General features: G+C 42.9%; 1 protein-coding gene across 1 annotated transcript; it reads right to left on the minus strand.

Moving 5' to 3' along the window:
- Positions 1-1,640: 1,640 nt before the first annotated feature.
- Positions 1,641-9,451, minus strand: LOC310848359 (serpin B3-like). Its single transcript, XM_083747381.1, is given in 8 exon segments — positions 1,641-2,073; positions 2,724-2,891; positions 3,635-3,757; positions 3,759-3,787; positions 4,202-4,319; positions 5,818-5,964; positions 7,657-7,764; positions 9,281-9,451. Coding segments are annotated over 8 exon segments (1,233 nt in total). The 5' UTR covers positions 9,449-9,451; the 3' UTR covers positions 1,641-1,701.
- Positions 9,452-12,788: the final 3,337 nt, after the last annotated feature.

Here is a 12,788-nt window from a genome sequence, read left to right on the forward strand (position 1 = left end):
TTGTTTGGGATGCATATCTACGGTAAGAAAAAACAAAAGTGCATAAAGGTTTCCTAAACAACTTGGTGAGAAAATCAATTTACTCAGCGTGGGGGAAATATAAAAATTTATTGGAACAGAAAACACCTTGGTGGCTCTCTCCATTGGAAGAAATATCTTTGAAAAAAGTTAATGCTAAAAGTGAGTGGCTAAGTTTCAGTTGGCTAAAGTGGTCAAAAGTGGTCTAACTGGGGACATAAGTGGGCTAAGTGGACTGACGTAGGCCACTTCAATCACTTTAGCCCAATTAGCCCCCTAAGTCTCCTTAGCCCACCCCAGTCCCCTTAATTCCCCTTAGACCATTAAATTCCCCTTTGCCCCTTAGAACACTTGGCCCACTTCAGTCCTCTTAGCCAACTTAGCTCACTTTAATCCTCTTGGTCTACTTCAGTACCCTTAGAGCACTTAGCCCATTTAAGTTCCCTGAGCTAAGGGTACTTAAGAAATCATGCTCTACAGTGAACTCCCTTGCAAATGAACACTGCAGAACAATTTTATTAAATGCTTTGTTTATTGAAACATGGCCAGAGAATGTCTCAAAAGCTATATGAAAAGGTTTTCATGTGAAGCAGCTAGGCTACAGTTCCATGTTGATTTGTGTGATCCTATACATTGTCTAGGAGATGCGGGTGGCGCTGTGGGTTAAACCATAGAGCCTAGGGCTTGCCGATCAGAAGGTCAGCAGTTCGAATCACCATGATGGGGTGAGCTCCCATTGCTCGGTCCCTGCTCCTGCCAACCTAGCAGTTCAAAAGCATGTCAAAGTGCAAGTAGATAAATAGGTACCACTCCGGCGGGAAGGTAAACAGTGTTTCTGTGCACTGCTCTGGTTCGCCAGAAGCGGCTTAGTCATGCTGGCCACATGTACGCCGGCTCCCTCGGCCAATAAAGCGAGATGAGCGCCGCAACCCCAGAATTGGCCAGAGTTGGCCCCAGAGTTACTTTTATACATTGTCTACTCAGAAGTAAGTCTCACTGAGTTCAAAAGAGCTTACTTCCAGGCAAGTGAGCCGAGGACAGAAGCCTCATGCCAACTTTGGCCTTTCCAATTCAGTGATAGCCACACAAATCTATATATATATATATATGTGAAAGAAGAAAAGAATATATATTATCTCTTTTTTACATTTTTTACGTTTTATATTTTAAGTTCTTAGTGTATTTTGTGCAAAAATTCGAACACATTGTTTAAAAAATTCCTTTCAGAACATAGGCATTTCTGTTTAGGTGGTTGCTCTGAAGTCTTGGACATCTGTTCAAATGCTAGGGCAATATTCAGAGCTCAGGGCTGGATCTAGAAACACCAAAGAAGGCTTTCAGTTTAAAGCGTTGTAAATTTTAAAAAGGGAAAATAGCTAGAGAAACACGGGCCTCCATCTGGTGGCACAATGCTATATCGCACACACAACACATATATATCACCTTTTCTCTAGCAGTCTTGCTGAGTCCTGGGTGGAAAGATATTCTTCAAAAAGATGTAAAATGACTGAAGAAGGTATTGCAAAGAGGCAGGGTAGCAATCCTTTAAAAAACCATTAACATACCATGAAAAGTAGGCCCACCACCAAAAAGAGTTTTCTCTGACCAAAGAATATGAGGCACATAAAGCATTTCCTATATCTGTTTTCCATTGACTTTGTTCCACGAATCAGAAATCTTCCTTTATTGTGGTTTTGCAAATCTGCCGAAAACAAGTATGCTTTGGGTGCATTTGTGAAGGACATAAAAGAGGAAAGGATGGTTAGCCAGAATCTTCACAGGTTCCCGACGTGGACGCCTATCCTTGGGGCAATGGGCTGCCTCTGCTTCTTCACCACCTTCCTCATCAACCTCAAATAGAGCATTGTGGATAAACTGAGTCAGAACCACATTCTCTGTTGTGGTTGCTCCAGAGAAATCTCCCTTTTTTCGATCAACCAGGTCGATTTCAGTTCTCTTCTCAGAGCTGAACTTGGGAAGAGCCACTTCCACCTCTACGGGCTTCAGATCACAGGATAAGTCAAGAAGATGCTCATGGCTTAGTCCACCTTCCAGCTAGAGGAACAAACACAGAAATGGCAGTGATATCATTTCAGTCCCAGGTTGAATCAAAGCAATGGTGACCACAATAGATAAGTAGGTAATAGTACGTCCTTTCACAACAATATTATTAAATCCATATAAGTGTTATGGAGAAGAGCATCATGGATATTAGTGGCCGCCGAGACCATATAACACCGGTCCTGAAAGACCTACATTGGCTCCCTGTACACTTCCAAGCACAATTCAAAGTGTTGGTGCTGACCTTTAAAGCCCTAAATGGCCTCATCCCAGTATACCTGAAGGAGTGTCTCCACCCCCATAGTTCCGCCCGAACACTGAGGTCCAGCACTGAAGGCCTTCTGGTGGTTCTCTCACTGCAAGAAGTGAGGTTACAGAGAACCAGGCAGAGGGCCTTCTCGGTAGTGGCACCGCCCTGTAGAATGCCCTCCCATCAGATGTCGAGGAAATAAACAACCATCTGACTTTTAGAAGACATCTGAAGGCAGCCCTGTTTAGAGAAGTTTTTAGTGTTTGGTGTTTTATCATGTTTTTAATGTTCTGTTGGGAGCCACCCAGAGTGGCTGGGGAAACCCAGCCAGATGAGCAGGGTATAAATAATAAATTGTTGTTGTTGTCGGCACAGGAGCAGGAATATGATTTACCTGTTGAAGAGCTTCCGCACTGCAGTCTACTGGGAGCAATACAAACAAGCTCATTTCATTGTTTTTGTAGGGAATCTCAAGAACCTGGACTTGAACATTGCATAGGTCAATTGTCCCTGCATTGTAGACACCTTTCCTGTGCATCAGCTGCACGGTATGGCAATCCTTCTGTAAAGAAAAGAAAAGGAGCAAATATTTAAAAAGAGCAAAGGAACTTATTTTGCTTTAGGAGGTTCCTTCCTTCCCCTGATTTTGAATATCCAAGTTATAAAGGTGAGATTGACAACCCAAGAGACTGCCTCTGGTTTGCTGAAAAAGGGAGAGATGGATAAAATGGGCACCATCTGTCAAGCGCATCTTTTTTTTTAGAAACCCCCTTGGAAGAAGATATGCAAGATTGAGGGGAGAGGCCCAATATCTTCTGTTTATCCTGAATGAATAAATCTGGAAGAAATATAATGGTTAGGATCGCCCCTCTAAAATGCAAGAAGTAGTGAGCCTTCTAGTTCTTTGCAAGGCTACATGATTCCATCAAACTCCCAGAATGAAGAGAGCAGATTTTTCTCTTCCAAGATTTCAGCATCAATCCTGCTAAAATAAGTTATCCTCTTCCTTCATTGAAATAATGAGACTGGTGGCTAGTGGACAAGTGAAACTCTGTTGTTACTCATGGGGCTTTAAGACATCTAAGCCTAGTTGTGTGGGAGCCATCATCTAAAAAGCGTTCAGTTCATCACTGCAGAGCCTTCCTTGCATCAAGTATTTCACGTGACTTCCATCAAGACGCTATTGGGGCAACTGAACTCCCATGAAAATCAGGCAATTTGGAAGTTGCAAGGTGACCCACCTACTTGCTCTCATTGTCTCTGCACAACAGAAGCAAGGAAGCTAGACATATATTTACAACTCACCTCATCTGCATGATGTGGATAAAATGGGGCTTCTTCTGTGAGCTCTTTGTCAAATTTCACTTCCCATTGTCCTTTGAAGTAGAGAGCATTCACCAACAGGAGCTGAGCAAAGCAATCAAAAGATTTCCTTGGGGAGAAGATCCTTCATTTTACCTAGCAAAGAAATGGATATAATAGGGTTAAGAAAAATATCCAGGTTTTTGAAATATTATATTCCATAGTATGACTTCAAATAAAAAGGAGTGTACAACATGTATGCTAGCTATTTATGGAGGGTAACTGGAGCAGCTTGAGTAGATTAATTAGATTAAGTACTTAATTATACCCTGAGTGGTCCTTTGGGGTGCTTTAAGAAGCAAATAAAATATCATGAGCACCAGTTTTCCTTTTACCATGTTTGGAGGACAGCAGAGGCGACAATGGTTTCTTAGGTTATTCTTGGAGAGTAAAATAGATTTTAGATTTAGATGCTGATTTTTAGATCACTCAAGTGAGGAACAACAGGTAGAAGCTTTCCTTTCACAAAAGTTGTCAGGAAGAATTTGTTAGTACATTGTGTGGTCTTACCATGTGTACGGATTTCAACCCAAAGGTTGATGAGTCTCCTCACTTCCTCGGGGGCATTGTGCAAATCAACTCCATCCACTTCAGTCAGGTACAGTTTCAGAGCACAGAATATGAATTTCTAGACAGAATTAGAAAAACTGAATCCATGTATCAGTAAATTTAAAAGAATAACAAATCGGTTATAACATCCAGGTTGGTCTCTGATTTGAGATTACAGTGGTCCCTCAGGTGAAGTACTTAATTTGTTCCGGAGGTCTGTACTTCACCTGAAACTGTTCTTAACCTGAAGCATAACTTTAGCTAATGGGGCCTCCTGCTGCTGCCATGCTGCCAGAGCATGATTTCTGTTCTCATCCTGAAGCAAAGTTTTTAACTTGATGCACTATTTCTTGGTTAGTGGAGTCTGTAACCTGAAGCGTATGTAACCTGAAGCGTATGTAACCCGAGGTACCACTGTATTAGAAGTACAGCTTCATGACCTCAAAGGTTTTGCATAATAGAAATGTTATTATTGATAGCCTTCTGGAAGCCAGCAGAGATTTTTATTGATAGGGTTTTAGTTGTGGAGTACTTCATGCAACAGGTAATCATTACTGTAATAGTTCCCTCTGGTGGCCTGGGAATGACCGCTCCCCGCTTAAAACGGGGGGCGCCCTTTGCGTGGACGCGTGCAGCCCCTAGATCTGGAGCGGCCCCAACAGCATAGGCTTGGCTTTGCCTTCCCTCAGGTGGGATACCTGGAGGTCTCCGCCTACCTCAGTCAGTTGTCCAATCCCACCTGGGGGAAGCGTTGCCAAGGAGACCAGGCCAGGTAGGGGAGGGATTACCTGCCCACACAATAGAGGGAGGATCTTACCTGGGAATCCTCACTTGGCTCCAGAGCTTCTCCCACCCTACCCACCCTCAGTTAATGTCTTATTTTGCAGGTTAACTTTTCTTCACAGGTTTTGCAGGTTAACTTTTCTTCACAGGTATGCGGGCAGTGCTACGTTAAGGTCGCTGTTAAAGGGCCGGAAAGGAATTTCCCTGCATTGGCAGGTTTCGCCTTTCCCGTAGCAAAACGTCACAACTTTGGCGGTATTAGGCCTTGGGCGGAATCCTTTAGTCCATCTTCCTCCTTGCGGCGGCAATACCAGGGTTCCCCGTTAAAAGGGTTTCTGAAGGGAGGCTTTGACCGTACGCCGAAAGGTCGTCATTGCTCTCCCCTGCGGCGGCGGCGTAACAGGGGCGGCTATCTCTGCTTGAACATATGTTCTCCAGAGCCGGCCCATCCCCCCCCCACACACTGGATAACCCTGATGCTCCCTAGGTCCCTGGCTGCGGACTGGGGAGGAAGAACGCCCAATGCCTGAGCCAAGGTCTACCCACATTTGAAATTTAATAAAGTTGTGGCCAATTTAATCCCATAGCACGTTGTCTTGAGTCGTTATTCCACATGATGGGGGGACCGCGCAGGATCTGGGGACTCTGCCTGTCCACGCAATGAGGCACAGCTTTGACAGACAGCAATAGATGATGAACCCATTTATGGTAGAATACAGTCAATAGCAGGTTGCAATGTGCACTTGGTTCTCACAGTGCAGTGGAGCACCCACAGGGACCAAATTTAGAGTTACCTGGATGAAGGCAATGTCCTTGTTTCCATAGAGCTTGTTGGCAAAGCTCAGGGTATAGTTAGCGCTGGGCTCATTAAGAGTCACAAGGATTTTGCTGAATGCCGTATGGATTCCTTCAGGCTCCTCACACTCATAGCAGGGAACATCCTAAGGATTTGAAATAGAAGGTTAATTCTCATGACACTTGGCTGCTAATCTCATTATTAACTTCTCTGTGTCCTGAATACATGCAAACCAACAAAGCCAAGTGACCGGATTTTTAATTCTTTATTGGCAAAGCGCTCAGTGTCATCAGCTCCTAATGTGCACGAGTTTCACATGATTTCACACAATGTATTACTATAAGATCCAGTGAAAAGTTGGAAGGAAATACACAAATCCAGATTTAAAATCCCTGCGCAGCAGTGAAATTCACCGGATGACCTCGGGTCGGTCACTATATCTGTAACATTGATCTAGATCAGACTTCCCAAGTATTCCACAACTTAGGCATTATGGCAAGGTGGCTGAGGCTCAGAGCAAGGAGGTGTGTGGCATATGTCTCATCTGTTGTCACAAGGTTTTAAATGTGATGGTTTAGGATGGGTTTTCAGATTCGGACAGCTAGCATCTTTATTCTGTGCCTGCAATGAAACATCTCCGTCAGTAGGTTCTTCAATTCCAGTTCTGTTATAGCAGGCACATCCAACTCCTAAGAAACTGTGATCTACTCCCAGTATAAATTAACTGGCCGTGATCTACCCATTGTCATTGGAGCAGGAAGGAGTGGGCATGGGGGGGGGGTGGCCAGAGTTGTTGAGCTTCTTTTGGGAGGGGAGTGGACAGTTGTAGAGTTTCTGAGGTTTATATGGGACGGGGGCAGGGACATTACTTGCCCGCGATCAACCGTGATTGACAAGGATCATGCAGGTGATCCACCTGTCGATCGCGGTCAACCTGTTGGACATCGCTGAGTTAGAGGAAAGGAATAAGATATCTTCACTGGCAGAAGATTGAGAATCGTGGACTCAGGGACAGAGAATTATAAAGCATCAAAATCGAGATGTGGAAAATATTGAAACAATGAGGAGAGGCAGGACTGAGATGTGGCGATATGCTTCAGAGATCCAGACCGTGAGGAGCTCCGAAAAATTAATAATTATAATTTGGACTATAATTTGGTCTTTTTATTTTAGTTTTTTATTTTAATTGGAGTATTGTGATTGGATATATTAATTGGATGTTTTTTTACTGGAAAATCAATAAAAATGATTAAAAAGAAATCTTCATTGGCATAAAAACACATGAACCTTTCAAAACGTCCCGTAAACCGAGGGCTGCATTCAACTTAGTGCTAATTATCTCCTTGTATGAGCGGAAAAACTTCCACTTGCACATGGAACTTTCCTCCCTCTTTTCACCTGTGCCCACCAAATCTGTTCTGGTCCCCGCTTTAACCCTCTGGAGCAGGTTTGCGGGTGGCATATTTGGGATATGCCTGGGGAGGAGGGTGGCAATCCCAGTGCACAAGCAAAGATCGTTTCATTTCTGGAATTATTTAGTTAAATACTGCCCAAGATTGCACTAATACTGCAGAGGAAGATGCAGATATTTGTATATTCTTGTGCCTGTTTCACTTGAGTTTTACATTTGACTATTTTGCCGCAAGTGCATTTGTGGAAATGATGTCTGCACTCTCATGCGAAGGATTGATTGAATACTCTTCCTTCAAATATATTTCCCCCCAAAAGGCACGGAATTTGATGTTGAGTTTAAACAGGAGAAGATGCTAATAAGCCACTTGGATTTAGGGGATAGGGAGAATACTCCTAAACTTTATTTAAGCAATCTTGTACGTACATTTGATGTTCTTAATCTGGTTGATGAACGTCTGAGACTTTTGGCTGCTTCCAGATATCTACTCTTTCTGGTTTTGTCACTCTCCTTCACTTCATCCCAGTGAAGGACCTTGAATGAAATGGTAACATGGCTTCAGTTGCATAGGCAAAATAACAGCAGCACTTAAGAACTTAAAATATATGGTTTCCTAGGTCTCATACACCACAAGGTGTCACTGTCAATCAAACACAGGGTAGATCTCTGCTTGTATCTCAAACTTGTGAATGATTTGACATGTTTGGAACATCATATCTGAACCATGCCAAATTAATGATGCAAACATCCATTGAGCTTCAGGCAACCTGAAGTTTGAGTTAATATTACATTCACTTGATAGGAACAAGTCACATTGGGATTGAGAAACAGAGGAAAGGGATATTTTCTACATATACATATATTTCGGGTTGCGATATTTCAAAATCCGGACACAAAACGTTTCCTTTCCTTTTTCTTTTCTGCAAAATCTCCAAAGAAAAAGAAGTTTGTTAGCTATTTTGGGTGGGGGAAATTCGGCCCCCAAAAATCTGGTTTTCCCAGACATTTTGACCTATTTGAGAAACAGATTGCATGCACACCATTTTCAATGGACGAATCCTGGCTATGTCCAGGATTTTCCAGATGTATGGCAGCCCTACATATATCGTCTATGAAGCGATTACATTTCTACACATTTATCAGCATTTGTACACAGCCTTTCTTCCAGGCATGCACATTCTAAGGCATCCTTGTTTAAGATGCTACTTTAGGATTGTAATGAGAAAGTAAATGTTCAGATTGAAAAAATAATCAAATAGGCTCAGTACATATGAGGAATCCCTTTGGATTCAGAAACAGCATTTCTAGAATAATTTTCAGAAACTGATCAACAACTTTCCCAGAACGATCTAGTTGCTTACCTACTATTGCAAGACTGGAAGACTCTAAATGCAGTTTAGATCTGGATCTCACAACTATGGGGCCTAATATTAATGGACAAACTGACACAACCCATGTCTGAGAGAGTTGAACAGACAAGAAAATCACTGCTTTTCAATCAACCTGGGATAGTTTTATTACATATGCAGCATCAAGAGTAGTTATGGGCCTCTAAGTGCACATGGAAACTTGTTATAAACACCATAATTCACTATAATTTGTTATAATCACTATAATTCAGTTTAAGAACTGAAATGACTTAAAAGTTAAATGTAATTAAATAGATATCTGGTGCCTCTGTATGTGTGGATGGTGGTTTGTTTAATACTAATTTTTGTTTAATTAAGAAAAAGAAAATGGGGAGGGGAAATTCAAATGAATTGTGATTATAACAATACAGTGGACCCTCCGGATATGAGTTTAATTCGTTCCGGGGGTCTGTGTGCACCCTGAAAGAAGAGGCACTGTTTCTGCGCATGGACATGCGGCAAAACCTGGAAGTATACACTTCCAGGTTTGCCGTGTTCACAACCCGAAAGTTACGTTACCCAAAGGCAATTAACCCAAGGATCCACTGTAACTGTAATAATTGGTGTGGACCAGTGATGGGAAGCTATTTGCCAGCGAACCTAGTTTGAAGGCTGCAGCTCTTCTGTTTGATTATTCTCACCTTCTCGATCTCAGCTGCCTGTTCATTTCCAGATGCATAAGCACTCAGGCCTAGAGCCTGGATGAGGTTCACAGGGGACAGCAAGACATTGTTATCTGTGAGCTCTTGGGCCACACGGTGGAAAAAGTCAACAGCAAATTTAGCACTGGCTTCAGGCAAGGTGGTCATGATGGAATTAGAAGCCCTAAGGGAAGACCAGAATGAGTCAATTTTTACAAGCTCTGTCATACTGTGTATGTTTTGTTCCTGCTACTATACCCGTTCATCAAAAACAATTTTGAAGAACTACCTAGGATAAAAGAATTATTGTGAAGGGGTCTGGCTGCACTCCTCATGCAAGACCCCGCTGTGGCACAGCGCCCTCCTGAGTATGCGCATGCCCCCCCCCAGCTCAACAAACTAAAAAACCCAGACAATTCATGTAAAATCAAAAAATCTGCCCAGGGGCCACATTGGGCGCCAAAAAGAGGACATGTCCAGGACATGTCCAAAAAGAGGACATGTTTCAGACAATAAGGACAAACTGCAAACGGTTGGATTGCAGGTGACTCGCCTATTCGAAGACTCCGGTACTCCCACTCCTCTCATCGAAACAATCAAGACTGAAAAGATGAAAATAAAGCCGACAAAGTCTATGATGGACAAGAACTGTAAGATGCTTCAATTAGAGGCAGATAAAGCCCCAAACCAGCTGGTTAAAAGACCAAAAACCCTATCTCCAAACCACGTCCCAGATGAAAGCTCCAGTATAGTGAATGAAAACCGCTTCATAGCAACTATTGAACAAATAAATAAAGCTCAGGATGTGCTAATTGAAAGACTAGCATCCATAAGGAAATCTATTACCCTTCTAGTCACACCTGCCACCAGGGAATTTAACTTTGCAACTTATTCCACAAAACCTTTATCCAATAGTGAGTGGATACAAAGACTATTCCTATCGCCAGAGGAACTGGGACCTACGGAACCATCTATAACAAAGAAAACAATAACACATCAAGCTGAAATAGCGGTTCCACCAGGCAAGAACGGTTCAATCTTTGTGGACAACCTAGGAACCCTAGACACTATTCACACGGATGACTGAAGTAAGGCCATGGGGGAAGGACGCCCCTCCAGGACAATAAAATATGACCAAGTACACACGGTGCCAAATTGTCCTATTACACACCCCAAAAGGGACATAATGAATGACAAATCTCAATCTGGCCACAAACATAGGTTTGATTGTCCCTTGAGATGCCTGCCAATCAAAAAACACAAGCTGGCCACCTGTTCGTGGAACATCGCAGGGTGGGGAGTTAAAAGTAAAGATCCCAATCTAATGGACTTCCTCACTAAATTTGACATCCTGTTCATCCAGGAAACCTGGTCGATCGACGAGCTCTACCTGGATAATTACCATTCGTGTACAAAAAGAGCAACACCCAGCCAAAGAGGGGGCAGACCCAAAGGAGGCTTAGCCTTACTCTTCTCAACGCAGATACAAGCTAATATTACCCAATTACCCTCCAATGATGAATGGTCTGTAGCAGCAGTCTTAGACTTTGGACAAACCAAACTGCTATGCATAAACTTATACTTACCCACACATCGACGGCAGGCTCAAGTAGAACAACTATGGAAAGAAGTGGAAGCCCACGTGGTGCAATGGAGGAGACAACATCCGTCAGCCACGATATTACTAGCTGGTGACTTAAACGCAAGAGTAGGCCCCAACGACAATGCCCTATATACACATTTTCACCAATGGCCTCCAGAAACGGAAACTATCCCACCCCTAATGATAAGATCATCCTACGACAAGACATGCAACATTGGAGGCTTACACCTAGCACAGATGGCCTACAGACAGAACCTACATATACTGAACGGGGCTATACAAGGAGATTACCCTGGTCAATATACATATTGGTCAGGACACAAATTGTCAGCGATAGACTACTGCATTGTTTCCCAGGATTTGATCCCTAGGATATCAAAATTCACTATTGCAGCAAGACCTGAAAGTGACCACCTACCTTTATCCCTCGTGTGTGATCTACCCTTTGATCTGCCCAAACCACAATACAGATATCAACCAGATTTAACTCCTGGAACAGGCCTCAAGAAAATCAGATGGAATGGACAAGTGAGCGAGCAGATATCTAACTGGCACAAATCTGAGGAGAGCTACCGTCTCTCAAAAGCAATCATGGAAGGGTGCCTAGATATAGAGGAGAGCACCCCGAACATGATGACAACATATGAAATGCTTATACAAAAAATTCAAGAGTTTGTTGTAAAATCGAATTCCAAGTCTCCCTACCATAGGAAAACCTCTAGGGAGTGGTTCGATCATGAGTGCATAGCCTCCAGGAAATCATTGATCCATTCCTTTATATGTCATAAGGATAATCCCACAGAGGATAACAGACAAAAGATGCTTGAAGCCAAAAGGAGTTACAAAAAACTCCTGACACAAAAGAAAAGGTACGCAATGAAGTTATTATGGCAGCAACTGATAGAGGCCTCCAATTCCAATAACCCATCATTATTCTGGAGAATCGTTGCTGTACAACTGGATAGGGGCCTATCACAACTATCCTGCTGCATATCAATGAAAGCCTGGGAAACACACTTCCATAATCTCTACGAGGAATTTAGCGATGAGTCCTGTGCATTAGACATACCGGAAGACCAGATACAGCCATGGCCAGCAGTCTCAACAACAGAGACTCATCTGCTGATTGACCAACTAAAGAACGGGAAAGCTCCCGGAATTGACTGTATACCAGCAGAACTTTTTAAAACCAATGCGCCCTGGTGGGCCCCCTTGCTAGCCTCTCTGTTCACATATATAGATAGAACCGCACAGATTCCATACGACTGGGGGATTTCCATCATTATTCCCATTTACAAAAAAGGCTCGAGGGATGATCCCTCCAACTATAGACCTATAAGCCTCCTGAACATAATAAGTAAATTATATGCTAAACACCTCAGCGAGAAACTGTGTGAATGGATAGAAAGAGCGAAGATTCTTGACGATGCACAGGCAGGATTTAGACAGGGGAGATCCACAATAGATCACTGCCTCATCTTACAGCACCTAGCGGAGAAATACACGTTGCATCATAATCACCACCTATTCGCAGCATTTGTTGATTTTAAAGCAGCCTTTGACTCCATCTCAAGAACCCGACTCTGGGACAAACTCAACAAATCATCTATAGACCGACGTCTGCTGCTACTAATATTCAAACTGTACAACAACACACGACTACGCATAAGATGTAGCCAAGAAGGTCAACTCTCTAATTTTATTAGAGCAGCAAAGGGAGTTAAACAAGGATGCATCTTGGCCCCCTATTTGTTCAACATCTATATAAACTCCCTAATAGACCACCTACAAGGAGCGGATATACACGCCCCAAAATTAGCAGACAAAAAACTGTCTATCCTACTCTATGCAGACGATGCGGTTATTCTGTCCCAGACTCAGAAGGGCCTCAAAAGAGCCCTTAAC

The sequence above is a fragment of the Podarcis gaigeae genome (genome assembly GCF_964106915.1).
Source record: "Podarcis gaigeae genome assembly, chromosome: 7".
Lineage (NCBI taxonomy): Eukaryota > Metazoa > Chordata > Lepidosauria > Squamata > Lacertidae > Podarcis > Podarcis gaigeae.